The 20,622-nt window shown below is 41.5% G+C and overlaps 1 protein-coding gene and 1 pseudogene across 5 annotated transcripts in view; one reads left to right on the plus strand and one right to left on the minus strand.

Annotated features, from left to right (window-relative positions):
- CLUAP1 (clusterin associated protein 1) overlaps positions 1-20,622 on the plus strand; it is a 48,881-nt gene that overhangs the window by 23,332 nt on the left and 4,927 nt on the right. For 4 of the 5 annotated variants that reach the window (XM_054714663.1, XM_054714661.1, XM_054714662.1 and 1 more), the window contains 6 exons: positions 1,880-2,013; positions 5,161-5,302; positions 8,519-8,591; positions 9,416-9,493; positions 17,935-18,042; positions 20,033-20,088. In XM_054714663.1, the coding sequence (XP_054570638.1) occupies positions 1,880-2,013; positions 5,161-5,302; positions 8,519-8,591; positions 9,416-9,493; positions 17,935-18,042; positions 20,033-20,088 (591 nt within the window). The remainder of the gene's footprint in view (positions 1-1,879; positions 2,014-5,160; positions 5,303-8,518; positions 8,592-9,415; positions 9,494-17,934; positions 18,043-20,032; positions 20,089-20,622) is intronic. The other variant, XM_054714664.1, reaches the window with a different exon arrangement.
- Positions 4,692-4,992, minus strand: LOC103286162 (non-histone chromosomal protein HMG-17-like; annotated as a pseudogene).

A 20,622-nucleotide genomic window follows, 5' to 3' on the forward strand; every position in this document is an offset into this window, starting at 1 on the left:
AGGTTCATATGCATTCATAACATTTGTTTTAAAGTCTATTTTGTTCGGTAAAAGTATTGCTACTCCAGCTTTACTGATGATTGTTCTGTAGTTCAGTTGTAATTTTTTAAAAATATATATTTTTATTGCTTTCAGAGAGGAAGGGACAGGAAGAGAGAAAGAGAGAAACATCAACAATGAGAGAGAATCATTGATCGGCTGCCTCCTGCACCCCACACAGTGGGTCAAGCCTGCAACCCAGGCATGTGCCCTTGACCGGAGTCGAACCCAGGACCCTTCAGTCAGTAGGCTGATGCTCTATCCACTGAGCCAAACCGGCTAGGGCAGTGCAGTTGTAATTTTGATGTGATTGTGTAAGGATTTGAGTACCTATGCTGCCATATTGACCTGAAGCTTTCTGCTGGTGTTTTTAAAGCACTTGCAGCAAATGGATGGTTAGTGATAGTATTTTCATGAAAGCATCTTGGAAATGGTTAGGTGTCTCAGACAAAAATAACTTAACCATAAATTCATTATCAATGAAAGTAGTTGCTTCCAAATACACACTGTCTCTGTGAGTTGTGGAGAGTTCCTGGTCTCCTTAGGCGATTTCTTTGTATACCCCATAGCATTTCAGAGACCTGCAATGTACTATTAGGGTACACTGCACATGTGCAATGTATTGGAGGGGAGAGCCCCATCTTGGCAATCAGGAACTTAAAGCAGAGTCGGAGAGCCCAAACTTGGGGAGGCAGTTCCGCACTCGGCTGGTTGTATTTCAGGCATTATTCCTAATATGGCAGATTGCTATAATACAGAGGCCCCAACCTGGCCAGCTTCCCAGACAGCACAAGTGTGAAGACACACTGTGTTTACTTGTACTACCACTGCTTCAAATAAACTTGCTTTTATGAAAGGACAGGGAGGCCTGTAGTTTTCATCAGTGATCTTTCATCCCCTTTACTTTCTTACTCAGCCCCCCTCGCCCAAGAGCCTCTGTCCCACTGCTGCCAAGGCCCCCTCCCAGTGGCTGGTTTATGCTGCGTGAGGCAGCCGCTTTCTGACTTCACATCCCCATGACCATTCTGTAACTCCCTGTTTCTTGTAGTCTGTAGTCAAGGTTCAGTGACCAGGGAGAGAAAAAAAGGAACTCTCTCAATCCCAGCAGGCAGGGACCAGCTAGTGTTTCTTTTTGTCCCCTCCTAAATAAAGCCATACTTGTGTGTGCCTACAGGGATGGACAAACGTAGGTAAGAACTCTGTGACAAAATGTGCTTGACTATAGCAAGTAGACTACAAGAATGTGTAAATACTAAAGGCCAGCAATTTGAGCACTTCACTTGCAAGATTGCACCTAAGTGCACTGTGCCATTGTGACATTCTTTTGAGTTAATAAAGCTATTGTAATCATCATAACCTGCATATCTTTTTCCATATGGTCAACCGTAAACCTACTTTTGCCTACCCCTGTATATTCCGGAAGTCCGATATTTGTAACTATGGGAGTAGCCTGAACAAGATGTAAATAAAAGCAGACTAACAATTCAGAATGATATGTAACCAGTCTATAAACAAGTGGGCAGGCCAGGAGATCTCAGGCCTCTCTCCACTCTGCTTAGGACACTGTTCTTTCCACCTTTATTTGTTTCCCTGGGCAGAAACACCTTCTTCTCATGGGGGAAAAAAAGAATAATAATTTTGTCTGGGCCTATGTGATGTTCCCCCTGGGAACAGTCGGTTACGTAATGATTTGAGGGAAGGTTGGCTCTGTTTGCTTACTTTTGTTTTTGTTTAGCATGGTATTGCTGTGCCAGAGGATTTGAGAAATTCCACTCTTCCAACCTTCCAGGTTGGAGGTCCTTATTGGGACATTGTCTCATTCATTTCCTATTAAATGCAGGCTCAGGTTCAGAAGACGAAAGACCTGCTCAATAACGTGGCCTCTGACGAAGCTAATTTAGAAGCCAAAATTGAAAAGCGGAAATTAGAACTGGAAAGAAACCGGAAGCGACTCCAGACTCTGCAGAGTGTCAGGTAGATATGAACACCCAAAGAATGAGTAGAAAGCTGTCTTTGAAAGTTCAAACAGATTGAGAGAATGTACTGTCAGTGATATTAACCCCTCAGGCAGTGGAAGAAGCCTTGAATAAGGCTATCTCTACTGCAGAATGTACGTGTGTTGCTTGTTCAAACAAGCACACCACTAAACTCATTTTCTTTACTGCTTTCAGTATGTCTGGAAAACTGCTTAATTCTTGAACTTCCATTCAGTTTTTATAGCTTCTTGGAATTTAAGGCGAAGTAAGTAAATCCAGATGGTGAAAGTTATATAAGACTTGGTCTCCTAAGATCTGTGCCTTGCCATAAATTAGGTGGAAACAAGCATACTTTCATTTCTTGGTTTAAGTAGACTTAGACTTTTATTTCCTCACCAGTAATTCATCTTTCTTCCAACTTTCCCTCATTGAAAGTGTGTTTTCCAGGGAATATAGATAGATGATAGTGGTGCAAAACACCTTTTACGTCATTGGAGCCTTTCAAGCATGTTCCTCATATTTTTTGGAATCTCTCTTTCTCTCTCATTTCCTTCCCTCCTCCCTCTCATTTTGTACCCTCCTTTCCTTGCTGTTTTTTTTTTGTTGTTGTTCTTTCTCCCATGTCACTACTCTTTCGCCCTTTTCAATCTCCTTTTGTTTTTCTTTATTCCTTCCCCCGTTTAGCAGTACCTGCTCTAAATGTGTCTTATTCTTTTGAGATACTGGTGACTGGCCCACAGTCTAGCTCAGTGATGGCAAACCTATGACACGCGTGTCAGCACTGACACGCGTAGCCATTTCTGATGACACGCGGCCACATGCCGAGGATGAAACATTTGCTGCTCCTGAGGATGAAACATTTGCGACTAGAGTCTTGGAGTTAGTTTTTTCCTCAAAGTGACACACTACCCGAGTTATGCTCAGTTTTTTGGCGAAGTTTGACACACCAAGCTCAAAAGGTCGCCCATCACTGATCTAGCTACTCTCCTAGATCTGTGGGGAGGCAGCACCTGGGGACAGCAGCCAGTTACTCAGGGAACATCAAAGGCTTCCTCCCAGCCCAGGGACCTCACCTATTCTGCCTCTAGAATCAGGGCCACCAGATAGACTTGTCTCATTAAAAAGTTCTGCCTTTCAAGTGTCAATTCATTTTTGTTAAGCCTCAAATCCTTTTTAATAGAAAGGTTTCTGTGTTTTGCTTGAGTACAAAAGGTTATAACATTGTTTTTTAGTTTATTTGTTTATATTTTTAAAAGAACAGATTTTCCCTTTAATAAGAAAAATGTAATTCAGCAAACCAGTTGAAATAGCTTTTTACATTATGGTTTTAGTTTGCAATTTTATATTGTTTAAAAACTTAACTTCAATTTATAGCAACCTATATTTCCCTTTTTAGGGGACTGGTTAAATTTTGGCATAGCAAAGTATTATGCCCAACTAAGATAATGCATATATTTAATTTATTGATTTTGAAATATGTGTATGCTATATGCTAATTTTTAAACTATTTAAATCTGTGGCATATTGAGTGAGAAAAAAGACTGCAGAGCTTCATTTAAGACAACAATTTTCAACTTTTCTCATCTCATGGCACAAGTAAATTAATTAAAATTCTGTGGCATACCAAAAAATATTATATTTTTTGCTAATCTGACAAAAAATGGGCATAATTTTGATTCATTCATACCAGATAGCTCTTATTGTGTTGGCTGTTGTCAATTTTTTTTTAAATTTGACAATCTAAGGGAAAAGAGGTCAGTGCCTCTGACTAAATAGTCAAGTATTGAATGTTTTAAAAATTCTTATGGCACAACAGTGTTGAAATCACTGATTTAAGGTAATATACTTAATGCTTATTAAAAAATGTGTCAACATAAGAAAGATTCAAACCTGTGAAGAATTTTTGTGAGTTTATTTGAGCCAAAGTGTCCACAAATGCCAGGAAGTAGAATCTCAACAGATTGAGATAATGCTCCAGAGAATGGCAGTTTTGCACCTTGTTTTATACATTACTATCAAAAGAGGAGATGTATGTGGGTTACATGAAATCCATTGGTTCCCCCCAACTGCCCTCACCTTCAGGCCTGGTCCCCCCGAACTGCACTCCCCTGCAGGCCTGGTTCCCCCCAACTGCCCTCCTCTGCCAGCCCAGTCACCCCTAACTTCCCTCCTCTGCAGGCCTGATCGCCCCCAACTGCCCTTCCCTGCTGGCCATCTTGTGGTGGCCATCTTTGACCACATGGGGACGGCCATCTTGTGTGTTGGAGTGATGGTCAATTTGCATATTGCCTCTTTATTATATAGGGTTATATAGGATATGTATAGAAAAGTCTGGAAGAATGTATGTCAAATATTAAGTGCTTATACCTGGTGATGGGATTATGAGCAATTTTTACTTTATTTATACTTCCAGCATTATTTCAAGTTTTTATAAAAATCACATCTTTTTTGATGAAAAAAGTATGTTCATTTTTGGGGGAGGGAAGAGAAAAGGGGAAATTAGCTTCAAGCTGTTGGAGAACTGTGAAGCATTTCCTCCAATTAATTCAAGGCTTTTTATTTTATTTATTTATTTATTTTAAAACAAAATTCTGCATTTTTATAAAACTTGATAAAAAATAGTATTTCAAACTGTACAGTCACCAGAAATACACAGTTATCAAAAATGCATGCACTTCACTGGGCATGTCCAGCACCTTCAGCTTTCTGTGCCTGGTCTGTTTTGGCATCTCCATTCCCATCTTTGCCAGCATCAGCTTTCCCCTTTTTCCCTTTTGGTACCTTCTCTCCCTTCTTTGCAGGGGCCTTTTAAGGCTTGGGCTCTGACTTTGGAGGAGCAGGTTTAGCTGATAACCTGGCGGATCGTCTTTGTGGTTCGTCCTTCACCTTGGCTTTATCTCCTTTAGCATCCCCTTCAGCCTTTCTCTTGGGCATGATGGCGATGGTGGCGGGACGTCCGAGCGGGACACAGGGATGCAGCAGCATGGAGCCCTTGCTCGGTCCGGGGTCGATCTTGTCTCTTCACACTGCTGTAATTCAAGGCTTTTTAAAGAAAGCCACGACAGAATATGAAACTCTGAATACCAATTTCAAACTACTGTATATCAATTAATCTTTTACTTTTTATTTCATTTGATCATTCTAGGCCAGCCTTTATGGATGAATATGAGAAGATTGAGGAAGAATTGCAAAAGCAGTATGACATTTATCTGGAGAAATTTCGAAATCTAGCTTATCTCGAACAGCAACTCGAGGATCATCATAGGATGGAGCAAGAGAGGTTTGAGGTAAGTGCTTATAGCCCATCTTCTGCACAGACCATTCTTCTTCTTATTATTATTTTTAAATATATTTTATTGATTTTTTACAGAGAGGAAGAGAGAGGGATAGAGAGTTAGAAACATCAATCAGCTGCCTCTTGCACACCCCCTACTGGGGATGTGCCCACAACCAAGGTACATGCCCTTGACCGGAATCGAACCTGGGACCCTTGAGTCCGCAGGCCGACGCTCTATCCACTGAGCCAAACTGGTTTCGGCTGCACAGACCATTCTTTCTGGTGTGTTACTTTGTACTTGTTGACAAATCAGTTTGTAAATATCATTGTGAAAAAAATGCCAGTGAGCCGAAACCGGTTTGGCTCGGTGGATAGAGCGTCGGTCTGCGGACTGAAAGGTCCCAGGTTTGATTCCGGTCAAGGGCATGTACATTGGTTGCGGGCACATCCCCGGTAGGGGGTGTGCAGGAGGCAGCTGGTCGATGTTTCTCTCTCATCGATGTTTCTAGCTCTCTATCCCTCTCCCTTCCTCTCTGTAAAAAAATCAATAAAATATATTTTAAAAAAATGCCAGTGAATCTTTGATATTAGTTTATCATCAGGGTTTGGTCAATTAGGACTACAGACAGGGCTAGCATGTGACATGTGCAGTCACATAAGACAGCTTAGAAGAGACTGTGCTTGCTTTAATGCTCTGCTGTTGCCATCTTGAATAAATTTTTTAAAACAGCATTTTTCAATTTTTTTTTAGTTGATTTCAAAAAGGAAGGGAGAAGGAGAAAGAAATAGAAACATCAATGATGAGAGAGAATCATTGATCGGCTCCTTCTGCATGCCCTCTACTGGGGATCGAGACTGCAACCCAGGCATGTGCCCAGATCAGGAATCAAACCATGTCCTCTTTCATAGGTTGACACTCAACTATTGAGCCACACTGGCCAGGCTCCTTAATAATTTTTAAGTACATTTTATTTTGCACTGAGTTCCACAAATTATGTAACTTCTCTCACTTAAAGGTTTTCAAGCCCTGGTTAATTGAATCACCTGAACTAGCTTATCAAAGACTGCTTTATACAGAGGAATCACAGTTGATTATTCTATGTCAGGTACCTTTCATCTCAGTATTTAAGGCCATTTAGGAAGGAATATTTCAAATCTTCCTTCAGTATCTACACTAATAAAAGAGAAAGATGCAAATTGACCATACCTTCGTGATGCCCACCAGCCAATCAGGAGTGAGTATGCAAATTAACACAACAAAGATGGCTAGTTAATTTGCATACGCAGGTGCTGAGCGGCCGAGGGCGGGATGCTTGCGTCATGGCGATGACGCAGGTGTTCTGCACCACCCCAGCAGCTCCAGGCCTCTGGGCAGCATGGGAAGGCGGAAAGGTGGCTCTGGGCCGGAGCAAAGGCAGAAAGGTGGCTCTGGCCAGAACGAAGGCGGTGCCAGCAGCCAGGGGAAGGAAGGCCCATTGCACGAATCTTCATGCATCAGGCCTCTAGTGTATTAATAAATACGGAATTCAGAGCAAAGGAAGTTGGACCAAGTTGCTCTCCCTTTTTGAATATCCTTAGGGATATTTCTGTTTAACCCAAGAATAGTCACTTAGAATCTATGTTCATGGTAAAACTAGTCTACAATCTCCCTTTCTTACATTGTCCCTGACAGCTTTTAGTATAAAGGTTATGCTAATCATCTTACAAACCTGGGTGTTTGAATTAGTTGGAACTATTTTGCTGTCCAGGAGGGCTGGCTGGGAGTAACTACCACATTCACATGGACATGTTTATCTTGAAGAGGACCCTGTTGCTGACATTACTGTATGGCAGAGGCAGGCAGTGGAGAGAGCCTGGAGTCCAGGATATTTTAAACATAGGTGCCTGGGAAAGAACAATAAAGGGCCATGAAAATAAACTGACCATTTTGTACTATCTCCTGGGGCCACCCCTGGGTTCAGAGAATGTACTGAAGAACATGCCTCAGGCTGCATGTTCTTCCTTCAACAAGTACTTACCCTCTTTTTCTCCTGTGGTCATATCTACTCTCTGTGCTTGTAATACCTGGTCCCTCAAAATGTCTCATGCATGAAACGCAGTGCTTTTTTTAAAAAATGTTTATAGCAACAACAAAATTTTAAAGGCTAATTTCCTCTTCCATTATTTGTTTTGACAATAATCAGGGCCACATTTGTGACCTAACTGAAATACTAGCTTTCTTTTAATCCTCTAGGAATTAAAACTAGTATTTTTTATTTCTTTTTTAAAAATATATTTTTATTGATTTCAGAGAGGAAGGAAGAGGGAGAGAGAGATAGAAACATCCATGATGAGAGAAAATCATGGCTCGGCTGCCTCCTGCAAGTCCCCTACTGGAGATTGAGCCCACAGCCTGGGCATGTGCCCTTGACCGGAATAGAACCTGGGACCTTTCAGTTCACAGGCCAATGCTCTATCCACTGAGCCAAACCAGCTAGGGCTAGTATTTATTTCTTTCCCATCCTGATCAGTCCCACCATTTAGTGTCTTTCAGGGCTTGAATTGTGCAGGGCAGAAAAACAATAAAATTATGCTTTACTCTTTCCAGAGTAAGAGGCCTGTAGTACCCATATATCTATGCAGGCACACATGATGGGTATTTCATTGTGTCATTCAGTTTTCTTCGGAGTTATTGAGGTGTAGTGGGAGGAGCACAGGTTTGGGGGCCAGTCAAGCCCATCTTACGTCCATTGTGACCTGTCTGGGAGCCTCCCTTTCCATAGAGCTGCTGGGTGATTATAAAGAGAAAGGGTATCAGGTTTTCCAACTGTAGTAGTATCTCAGGTAGTGTTAGTTCTCTTCCCTTCTTTATTTTATTTTTTATTTTGTTAATCCTTACCCAAGGATAATTTTCCATTGATTTTTAGAGAGACACAGAGAGAAACATCCATGTGAAAAAGACACATCGATTTGTTGCCTCCCACATGCACCTTCACCAGGGGCATGGATCAACCCTGCAACCTAGGTTACATGCCGTGCCCTTGACCAGAATCAAACTCAGGACCCGTCAGTCTGCAAGCCCATGCGCTATCCACTGAGCAAAACTGGCTAGGGCTCTTCCCCTTCTTTTGGTTTAGATTTTTTTCTGGTTCTGTACCACAAACTTAGCAGTACTTACTCAAATGGTAAAAAATAATAAAATGTCCAAAAAGGGTCATCTCTTCTGTATATTTTTTCTGTTCCATAGGAAGCCGAAAATACTCTTCGTCTGATGCAGAACAAGCTGAAGGAAGAAGAAAAGCGACTACTCAAGAGTGGAAGTAAGTCTGTACTTTTTAAAAATTCTGGAGTAGCATTTTTAGCATTGAAAAATTTATATGTATATTTTAATTCTTTTCAAAAGTTAATTTTCTCACAATTTTATATCTGGTACCATTTTATTTCAGTCAAGAGCTCAAGAGACTAGTTTAAATTACATAACATTTAAAGCACTTTAGGTTTTTTATGCCAACTAAAATAGTGTTTTCCTCTTTCTAAATGATAGTTTGAATATATAGAATATATAATTATAAAATAAAAATTTCTCTTGGAGGTCTGTAGAGTTCCTTATTTTAGGGCAGATTGATGGAAAACAAGCAACATAATGAAGTGCAAGTGAATAGATCACTTGCTTAACCCCCCAACCCACACACCCATCGTCAGCAGAGCTATCATCTATAGAGAAATGGGAGTTACCTCTATATAAGATCTAGATTCTGGGAAGGAATGTCCTCCATGTCTGGTTAGCATATTTCATCCATGAACTAACTTCACCAAGGTGTCAAGTCAGCCTCGGGAGCTATAGTAGCACATGATCTTCCTGCTGAATTGATGGCTTTGTCTCATAGTGTTACTTCTTGCCATTTTTTCATGATGATATATTTTACTCTCCCATGCTTGAAGATAGTATACCTGGGACATCAGGCATGCTCTTTCTCTCTGTCTTTTCTTGTCTCTCTCTTATTTTGCACTTGGTCTGTGCCTCTCCAGAATCTCAGGGAACTCTGGAAGGAGAATAGGGACTGCTGGGAAATCCTCTTGGGGTAAGGTTAGGAAATTCAAGGGCCTCTCTAGCCAAAGCAGCCCCTTGCCTTTATGGTTCCAGGTCAGCCAGGAGAGCCCGAAGCTGCCCTAAGTGATAAGACCGCATGGAATTTCTCCCCTCCTGGGAGGCCTGGCACAGGTAAGAGCTCTGGTTGGTTGGCTGTATGCTGCTCTGCCCCAGGCCAGCACATTAAGACCTTTCTCACTGATCTTGGTTTGTTCTTCTGAACTCAGACTTTCATTTTGTGACCCATACGTTTGGGATCTCTTGAAGGACAGTTTCTTAGAAGCATGTGTGATTTAATTATTTCAGAAAAATTTCCAATTTAAACCAACTTAATGAAGGATAGCACTTAATTAGCTTGGAGTGGACAAAGAAGTTAGGAAAATACTCATGAAGGACCATTCTCTTTTCTACCCACCCTAAGGTTCTTTGCTTTCTTTGCATATGTGGGAACATTGCCCAGAGTATTGGGATCAGAGAAGAAATATATAAAGGCAGACTCTATGAATTTTTCTCCATCTGTGAAAGATTCCTCCAAACAGAAAAATATAATAGTACATAAACATGAATTAGGAGCAAGAATTAATAAAATCTAAGAGCTGCAAGAGATCATCTTGTTCAGGCCACTCTTTAGGGAGCCGATTCAACCTAGCAGAGCATTATTAAGTATCTGGGTGCTAAGGATACATGAGTGGATAAAAGTTAGGGATCCTTGCCCTAACTGATCTCACATGTTAGCAGTATGCTAGCAGTATCCTAGCAGGGTAGAAGACAAATAGTAAGCAAGCTGTATGGAGAAGGTGAAAAATGCCATGGGGGAAATGCAGAGCAGGGTAAGAGGGATAGGGAAGATGACAGAATTGCTGCTTTAAATAGGGAGTTAGGGTAGGCCTCACTGAGGGGATGCTATTTCAGTAAAGACTAAATCAGTAGAGCTGGGGAGATACCAGATGAGGAGAGTCTGGAAGCCAGAAAGACTGGGAGCCAGAGCCCAGGTGAAGGGATGACTTTCAGTGAGTGAGGAAATGTGTGAACCTGCAGGACTTGAGTTCAGGTAGGTTAGATGAGCTGGAAGGTGTAACGTGCTTGAGGGGCTCATATCTGATTGAAACCATCCTTCCTGAGCAGGAGGTAAAGTCATTTAGATTTGGTTTCGGTGGTTTAGAGTAAGGGACTTTAGGAAGAGAAAGTTTGAGTGATGAGAGATGGGAGAATGCCATCAGGGCCCAGAGATTAAAAGGGCAAGGTACTTTGTTTAGATAGCCTGTAATAGAAGTTTTTCATTTTCCCACCATCCTTTTAAACCTTGTTGCTAGTGGTAGATTTGTAACTGTATCCTCAGTAGGCTTCTTCACTATAGCATTAGAAACTTAGAGTCCTCTGAATTTATAAAATGACCCAGAAATTTCTAGAAAGCACTTGAGTAATTGAATGGGGTTCCTGGTCCCAATTCGTGTGTGTGTGTGTGTGTGTGTGTGTGGTGTGTGTGTGTGCACGCGCTTCCCTACACTGAGCAATTTTTGGATGCCAGCATGGTGTCCAAAAATTCACCTGAATTCTACCTGGAGGTGGAATCAGATTCCACAGGTAAAGGGCTCAGTCCCACAAGATGGCCCTCCATTTCAGATGCCAGGTTGTTACCTGTACTTCTGACTGGCTATAAATCAGAAGTTCCTACAGTCCCCTCACAGGAAAACCTATTTACTCAGTAAATTACTGATGCTTTACAAAGGATATTAAAGGATTCAAATCAGTAGTCAGTTGAAGAGATACACAGGGCAAAGTCTCCAACAGGAGGTCCTGTCCTTGGGTGGCACATGGAAGCTCTCTAGAATAGACCCTTTTGCGTTCATTACTTTGTCTTGATTGGCCATTGGAGATTGATTCAACCTCAAGCCCCTCTCCTTTCCCCAGAAATCAGGACTCAAAGTTCCAATTCTCTAATCACATGGTTGGCTCCTACTGGCAGCCAGGCCCTACCCTTGGGTGAGATCCAAAAGTCACCTCGTTTACTTAACTAGAGACACCATTGTTACTCTCATCATTTAAGAAAGTCCTTGCTAAGCAGCTGTTGGGAGGAACCAAGATGGCGGCATAGTTAAACAACTAATCTGCTGCCTCACACAACAATTTCAAAAATACAACTAAAAGACAAAAACGTCTACCACCCAGAACTACGGGAAAGCTGGCTGAGTGGAAGATTTACAACTAAGAAGAGAAAGAAGCACAATTGCTGAAAAGCTGAGGTACGGAGGCATGCGAATCGGGCCGGCGGCGGGCGGCTGGGTGCGCGGCTTTTCTTCAACCCGCAGGGAGACAAGCTCCCGATCACTCTGAAATCCAGTTTCTGGGGACACTCGGGGGACCCAGGCACCTACGGGGAGAAGCTGGACTCTCGGCCATCGGGTCGGAAAGTGAGAGTGACTTTTTTGCGGTGGTGCGCCCAGCAATCATTGTTTACTGCACTGGAGCGCAGGGCGCAGGGACTTGGAAACGTGGAAAGGCAGAGAGGGCTGACGGCAGCCATCGCCGTTGGCCACGCCCCAGCCTAGTGACGCCCTGAGACCCCACCCAGCCCTGAGGCCCCGCCCTGAGGTCCCGCCCTGCACATTCTACAAACCCGCCCTGGCTCCACACAGTGGCTTTTGCATATAAATGGCCTGTTCTGGAGCAGCTTAATCAACTGCAGCTCCAGTCAGACTGCTCCAAAACTGCCCAAGCAAAGGAGGAGAAAACTAGCCCTTGCTGTAGCTCCTGCTGGGGGACACACAGTACACAAGGGTACACCAAGAGTGTCCACCTCAAGTAACTGGGAGGCTGACCCGTTGAACCAATAGGACACCTAGTACACAAAACTACCCTACCAACTTAGGGAAGCAGAGAATATGAGAAGGCAAGGAAACAGATCACAAACCAAAGAAATGGAGGAGAACAAGCGACTGGACATAGAGTTCAAAACCACGGTTATAAGGTTTTTCAAGAATTTCATGGAAAAGGCCGATAAATTCAATGAGGACCAACTAGAAATTAAACATACACTGACTGAGATAAAAAATATTATACAGAGACCCAAAAGCAGACTAGAGGATTGCAAGAATCAACTCAAAGATTTGGAATACAAAGAGGCCAAGGACACTCTTCCTGAAAAGGCCGATAAATTCAATGAGGACCAACTAGAAATTAAACATACACTGACTGAGATAAAAAATATTATACAGAGACCCAAAAGCAGACTAGAGGATTGCAAGAATCAACTCAAAGATTTGGAATACAAAGAGGCCAAGGACACTCTTCCAGAGAAGCATGAAGAGAAGAGAATTCAGAAAGTTGAAGATAGTGTAAGAAGCCTCTGGGACAACTTCAAGCGAACCAACATCAGAATTATGGGGGTACCAGAAGAAGAGAGAGAGCAAGATGCTGAAAACCTATTTGAAGAAATAATGAACGAAAACTTCCCCCACCTGATGAAAGAAATAGACTTACAAGTCCAGGAAGCACACAGAACCCCAAACAAAAGGAATCCAAAGAGGACCACACCAAGACACATCATAATTAAAATGCCAAGAGCAAAAGACAAAGAGAGAATCTTACAAGCAGCAAGAGAAAAACAGTTAGTTACCTACAAGGGAGCTCCCATACGATTATCAGCTAATTTCTCAACAGAAACCATGCAGGCCAGACGGGAGTGGCAAGAAATATTCAAAGTGATGAATAGCAGGGACCTACAACCAAGACTACTCTACCCAGCAAAGTTATCATTCAGAATTGAAGGGCAGATAAAGAGCTTCACAGATAAGAAAAAGCTAAAGGAGTTCATCACCACCAAACCAGCATTATATGAAATGCTGAAAGGTATTCTTTAAAAAGAGGAAAAAGAAGAAGAAAGATAAAAATTATGAACAACAAATACATATCTATCAACAAGTGAATCTAAAAGTCAAGTGAATTAAAAATCTGAGGAACAGAATAAACTGGTGAACTTAATAGAATCAGGCATAGAATGGGAGTGGATTGATAATTCTCAGGGGGAAAGGGGTGTCTGTGTGGGGAGTATGGGAAGAGACTGGACAAAAATCATACACCTATGGATAAGGACAGCGGGGGGAGGGAGGTAAGGGAAGAGGGGGTGTAGGAACTGGGTGGTGGGGAGATATGTGGGGAAAAGGAGAAACAATTGTAATCTGAACAATAAAGATTCATTAAAAAAAAAAAAAAAAAAAAAAAAAAAAAAAAAAAAAGAAAGTCCTTGCTTGGGATTTGGGAGCTCTGTGCCAGGAACAGGGAGGAAGGCCAAATCTATATTTCTTATTATAAATCACAATAGCACAGTAACCTTGCTGTGACTCTGTTTTTATGGTATAGTGGAAAGCAGGTGTTTATACATTTAACACATACATGGTGGGACAAAAGTAGGTTTACAGCTGTTCGTATGGAAAATAATACAACAACAAGAAAAGAAAATAATACAATAATTAGTAAATAATAATACCAGAATAACCTTTGTGTTTTTTGAGTACTCCTAACTGTAAACCTTTTGCCCTGCCCTGTATTTACTGCATGCCTATTGTGTATCAGGCATTGTGCCAGCCCACAGTGATTGGTGAGGCTCTCAGGGAGCTCTTAAGTCTAGAACTGTACTATCCACTACCTAGCCACCAGCTACATGTGGTATTTTTTTTAAAAATATATTTTATTTATTTTTACAGAGAGGAAGGGAGAGGGATAGAAAGTTAGAAACATCGATGAGAGAGAAACATCGATCAGCTGCCTCCTGCACACCCCCCGCTGGGGATGTGCCCGAAACCAAGGTACTGCCCTTGACCGGAATCGAACCCGGGACCCTTGAGTCCGCAGGCTGACGCTCTATCCACTGAGCCAAACCGGTTAGGGCTACATGTGGTCTTGAGCACTTGAAATGTGGCTCGTCCAAACTGGGGTGTGCTGTTTGTTGAGAATATGTAACCAGACAACCAATGGGTCTGGGCTGCCTGTCACTGCTTGAGCCAATTAAGCAGAGACAGGGTTGAATCATGTATGAGTGTTTATTCCATTAATGCTTGAAGTATGGGAAAGCAGCAAGTCATCCACAAAAATCTGCTCTGCAACCCCCATATGTTGAGTAGGACACAGATTACATGGGTAAGTAGACAATGTGGACTGGGGCGGGACTCCATGTTTGGGCAACAAGGTTGTTAATCTTTCCACTATAATAGGCAGTACTTGAATGAGAATTAACTGCATTCCAAGGTTGACTCCCAGGTCCAAGGTTGACTGCCAGGTCTAAGGTTGACTCCCAGATCCCTGGGGCCTACAATTCCCAGCCAGGTTAGAAGGTCCTTTCTTTAATCAGAACAAGGCAATCACAGTTAACAGAGCATGATTAATATTTCTTATAACTATAACTAATCCCCAATATTCTATTTTTGCCCCTAACAAGTATATACCAGATTTTGAAAGAAAAGTAAAATTACTCATAATTTTTTACATTGGTTACTTGTTGAAATGACATTTTAGGTATATTGGGTTAAGTAAAACATTTAAAGTAGCTTACCAGTTTCTTTTTACTTTAATATAGTCACTAGGAATTTTGAAATTACACCTGTCGCTGGCATGATATTTCTGTTGGATAGTGCTGTTCTAAAAGAAGAAACAAACAAACTGCCTATAGTTTAAGTGGGTATGAAGTAGTATCTCATTGTGGTTTTCATCTTAATTTCTCTGATGGCTAATGAAATGGAGCATCTTTTCATGTGCTTATTTCTGTTTTTATATCTTCTTTGGAGAGATATCTATTCAAGTGCTTTGCACATTTTTTAATTGGCTTATTTATCATTTTATTATTGAGTTGTAAGAGTTCTTTATATATTCTGGGTACTAGAATATATGAAGTATTTTATAAATGATTTAAGTGATTTGTGAATTGCAAATAATTTCTCATTCTTTAGGGTGTGTTTTCACTTTTTTGATGATGTTCTTTGCTGTACAAAGTTTTAATGAAATCCAGTTTGTCAGTTTCTTCTTTGTTGCTTGTGCTTTTAGTGTCATATCTAAGTAGAAACCCCTGCTTAATTCAAGGTCACCAAGATTTATGCCTGTGTTTTCTTTTAGGAGTTTTATAGTTTTAACTCTTACATTTAGGTCTCTGATCCATTTTTTTAAAATCATAAAACATTTTTATTTTTGCTCCTGCTGTTCCTTTAAGCCCCCTCATTTATCTAGTTGTATCTATGTGTCCAGTGATAAGTATAGTCCTCAATACTTTTCTAATGTATTTTACTTTAAAAAACAAATAAGCAAAGTGAACATAAAAACAAAACACCAGTTCACATCCAAAAGCACAGTCTATGTTCAGTATTTTTACTACATCCAGACAGCACTAATAACCAAAACTCCAAGGTTAATTTAAGAGTAAATTCTCCCCTCCTCTGTGTCCAGCCAGCTACAGGATGGTACCTGCAGTAGGTAAGAAGGCATCCCTTACTCTTCCCTGGGAGGAGAGTACCTTGGGTAAGCGAACACAATTAAAGATAGGATGTGAATCTAGGGAGTCCGGTTCTAAAATCCATGAATACAAGCTCTTGAGCAAATCCTTTCATTTCTTAAGTAGACAACATAGTCTGATCCATTTTTAATTAATTTTTGTAAATGATGTGAGACAAGGACCCTACTTCATTCTTTTGCATGTGGCGAGCTGGTTATCCCAGCACCATTTGTTGGAAAGACTATCCTTTCCCTGTTGAATTATACCAGCACTATTGTCTACTGTACTTAATTTTAACATATCACTGACAACTCGGTGATTTCAGTGTCAGCATGTGTTAGTTTTAGTTTACTTGCTTAGTCCTCAGTGAAATGTTTTGAGTTGTCAGAAGAAATCATGTTGAGCCTGAAATATCTGTCTTAATGTTGTTTTAAAATTCATGATATCATTTGGTTTATGTTGCATTGGGTACCGATTTAATATCATAATTTTCCTGGATGAAGTAAAAAGTGAATGAAGCTGAACAGTGATTTCATTTTATAATCATTCATTTGTGTTAATATTTAATCATATTCTCTGGTTAGGGCTTTTGGAAGGTGGTAGTTTTCAGATCGATTGTATTGAAGTCTTGCAGGATGCTATTATTGACACTCTCTGGCTCCCAGGTTTGCTCCTCTGTGCTGCAGCTCCGCTCTTCTCTCCGTGGCTAAAGAAAGCAGGAAACGTTCACTCTGTGCTCAGCTAGACATAGCTGCCACTTCATTTCCCTCTTAGATCAGGGCCTAAGCAAAGCTTTTTTGTAGACGAACGCTTCCTATACTTCCAAACTGACTTATGAGTCAGTGATCAGAGCAGCTACTGCAAACTCCTTCAGTGCCATTTTATTTTTTATATATCTTATTGATTTTTTTTTACAGAGAGGAAGGGAGAGGGATAGAGAGTTAGAAACATCGATGAGAGAGAAACATCGATTAGCTGCCTCCTGCACACTCCCTACTGGGGATGTGCCCGCAACCAAGGTACATGCCCTTGACCCGGGACCCTTGAGTCCGCAGGCCGACGCTCTATCCACTGAGCCAAACCGGTTAGGGCCTTCAGTGCCATTCTTAAAACCTATGTGTGTGCCTGGATGCAGAGTAGTCAGGTGCTGGGCGGTAAAAGCTTTTTCTCCCCACTGTGGAAACTCTCATTCTGTAGGTTTCCATAAGGAAATGTTCAACGTGCACCAAGCTCCAGGAGAGTATTTAAGAAATTAATGTAAAAGGCCGTGATGTTGAGAATGACCTTTCTTTTATTTTAATATATTTTATTGATTTTTTACAGAGAGGAAGAGAGAGGGATAGAGAGTTAGAAACATCGATCAGCTGCCTCTTGCACACCCCCTACTGGGGATGTGCCCGCAACCAAGGTACATGCCCTTGACCGGAATCGAACCTGGGACCCTTGAGTCCGCAGGCCGACGCTCTATCCACTGAGCCAAACCGGTATCGGCAGAGAATGACCTTTCTTTATATATCTTTATAATGGAATTTTCTCTAGTGAAGAATGTCATGACACCAGTTTTCATTGCCAATCAGTAGGTCACCATCTTTCTCATGCCAGCCCTACTCAGGCTATTCCTATCCTGGTCTCCTTCTTGCCTCCAGTCTTGTTTTCGTGCAGTCACTGACCTTTTCAGTGGGGTATTCTTCATCTTTGTTATCCTCAAGGAGCTTGAATTTTGGTGACACAGCCTAAGACTGAACAAAGAATTTATTTTTTTTCTTTTCAACTAACCAAGAACTCCTAGCTATCTTGACAGCTGGCTAGTCAATTGCTTAATTTCACATACTGGAATAGTGTTTCTAGCTAATGTATCAGACCCACTTTTTTTCTAGCTTTGGAAAAACAAAACAAAACTGCCTATTGTTTGTATTAACTCTTCGCTAAGTATCTACTAGCAAATCCTGAAGTTCTCGTAAAATCTAATGCATCAAAAGAAAGGCTGAGAAGTGCATATGACTTGCCAAGAGCCTTACTGGACAGAGGCTGGTTTCGAAGTAATGATGGATCCACCCCTCTCCCCCCTTTTTTTCCTTATTTGTGTTCCTGCCAGGTAATGATGACTCGGATATTGACATCCAGGAGGATGATGAATCTGACAGTGAACTGGAAGAGAGACGGCTGTCCAAGCCACGGACAGCCATGGAAGTGCTCATGCAAGGTATCAGGGCTTCTTTCACTTGCCCTCCTCCCTGTGCCTGTCATAGAACACCACGGCCAGGGCTTCTTGGTATTAAGGGTCAGGGCTGGGTCAGGGCTGCTTGGTATTAAGGCCCATAAGCACACTGTGAGTGGCCCTGCTCTAGGTTTTTTTCTGCCCTGTTGTTTATCAGGATTTGGCTCTTAAACTGCTCAGTAGTCATCTTTGTCACTAATGCTCTTATCTGGAGGCCCAAGAACGGCCAATTCTTACTTGTGGCTTGGTGTTTCTCACAGAGTTTACTGGAACACACCGCCTCTGCCACTGAGCTATATTCTGCCCTTTTTGGGTCCAAACTGTTCTCAGTGCAGTTAATACCTTAGTCAGAGAATGTCCAAAGAAGGGACTTACAGAAACATCTCTGCCTTTTAAAAATGTTCTTCTAATTTCTACTTTCTTACTGTAACAGATTCAAGCAATAAAATGCGCGGAGCAAATCTGGGTGAGAGGTCTTCCTCCTGTTTCACTCCCCACCTTAGGCCAGGGTGCGTCCTTCCAAATTGCCTTCACACACACACATACTGAAACGTGGACACAAAGAGCATCTGAAATGTTTTTAATCGGAGTGGGACCAGACTATGTGTATGGTTCTGCAATCTGCTTTAAAAAAATTTAAATATATTGAACTCTTCCCATGTCAGTAAAATATAGATCTCCTTCTTTCTTTTTGATAGCTGCATATTAGTCCATAATATGTCCGTACCTGTAATTTACTTGGGCATTCCCATGTTAACAGATACTTAAGATACTCTTTTCCTTGTAGATTTTTCTGCACATGTGCAAGTGTTTCTTTAGGCTATGTCATTAAAAGTGGAATTCTTAGGTCAAAGGTTATATAAATTAAATTCTGATAGATACTACTAAGTTGCCCTATATTTGCCTTTAAAAACATTTCTTATCTACCACTTACTAATTTTTGGAGCACAATTGCATTTTTATATACATAATAAATTTAAATGGTAAGTCATCTTCCATTTGTCATTTCATACTAACTTTTGTTGTTAACTGTTTTCTCTTATTTTAGGTCCATCTATCTTTACTTATTACATTTTGCTTTGTTCATAGGATAGTTAGATGCTCTGATTTCTTTTTTCTTCCTTTAATTTTTTGACACCTTCATGACATCACTAGAGGTTAGAGGTTATGACTCCCATTCTACTATATGGGAGCCAGGGCTCTAAAATGGTATGTGATTAGTTCAGCAGAACCTCATAAAGGCACTGGTGCTCCTAAATTCTACTTCTGACAATTCACTGCAGAAGTGAAACAACACAAGATCTGCATTTTACCTGACCCAAGGAACAGTATCCTTAAACAGCTCCTGGTGGTCACTCCAGGCCTACCCTGAGTGAACTCCCCTCTGAGCTTCCCTCACTGCCTTTCTCTGGAGGCCTGGACCTGGGGTCATGGGTGTTGGTTTCTCAGCCTTTAGGTATGAGAGCAGCTCTCCGTCTCCACCCCGTGAAGGATGCCTCCTGAGTCTTTGCATAATCACATCTAGACTTCCACAGGAGGAATGGAGAATCACTCAAATAATGATGATGTTTTCAAAGATGAACTTTTAAAAATATATATTTTTATGATTTTAGAGAGGAAGGGAGAGGGAGAGAGAGAGAGAGAAACATCAATGATGAGAATCATTGATCGGCTGCCTCCCTAAATCCCTTTAGGGAAAGTGATTTTCCCCTAAAACATTCACAGAATGCATCTTTATTTTTCTGATTTATGATTCATGCTTACGTTTCACTGCCCTTTTCTTTGTGTTAATGTGGAAATGCAGAAAATCCGTTACCATTTGTCGGCAGTTCTGATTAGTTGGGATGCTACTTGAGTAAATTTTTCTATGATTCTTCTTTTTCCTAATGTTCTAAAGGAAGGCAAATCTTAAATGCCATTTTAAGCCTTATTTTACAAGGTTTTTTCAATTTCTTCGTGTTTTCATTCTCCCCAGGAAGACCTAGCAAACACATCGTGGGCACAATGCAAGGTGGAGACTCCGATGACGATGTGAGTCCCGACCAGCCCCTTTTAGCAGTTGCATTCTTTCTGGTGTTGGGCTGGCCTCTGCGACTGGGTTAGCCAGGAACTAAGCATGTTTGACCAGCTTAGCGTCAGGTGTGGTTTCTCAGCCCGCATCACGGGATTTGTGGCAGTTTGGCCTCCCAAGGAGCTGGATTCTCTTCTTTGATTGTTGATGGCTCATTTCTTTTCAAATGAACCTGCTTCCCCTCCTTTTTTCCTCTCATGCTCTGTCTGCTCTCACTTTCCAAAGATGGAAGGAGCACCAGCTCTGTTAGGTAAATGCAAGACTTCCAGCTCCAAGAAGCAGGTTGGTTTTCTTTTTCACCCATCCATCCATTTGTGTGTGTGTGTGTGTGTGTGTGTGTGTGAGAGAGAGAGCGAGAGAGAGAGAGAGAGAGAGAGAGAGAGAGCGCTTGCTCAGGGCCAGCAGAGAACCTTCCCCAAGAATGATGCTTCTGTATCCTGGGAAAAAAGCCACTCAAAATGGATCCCACAGTGAATGGTGAAATTACCTAGAGG

The sequence above is a fragment of the Eptesicus fuscus genome, chromosome 4, assembly GCF_027574615.1.
Source record: "Eptesicus fuscus isolate TK198812 chromosome 4, DD_ASM_mEF_20220401, whole genome shotgun sequence".
NCBI lineage: Eukaryota > Metazoa > Chordata > Mammalia > Chiroptera > Vespertilionidae > Eptesicus > Eptesicus fuscus.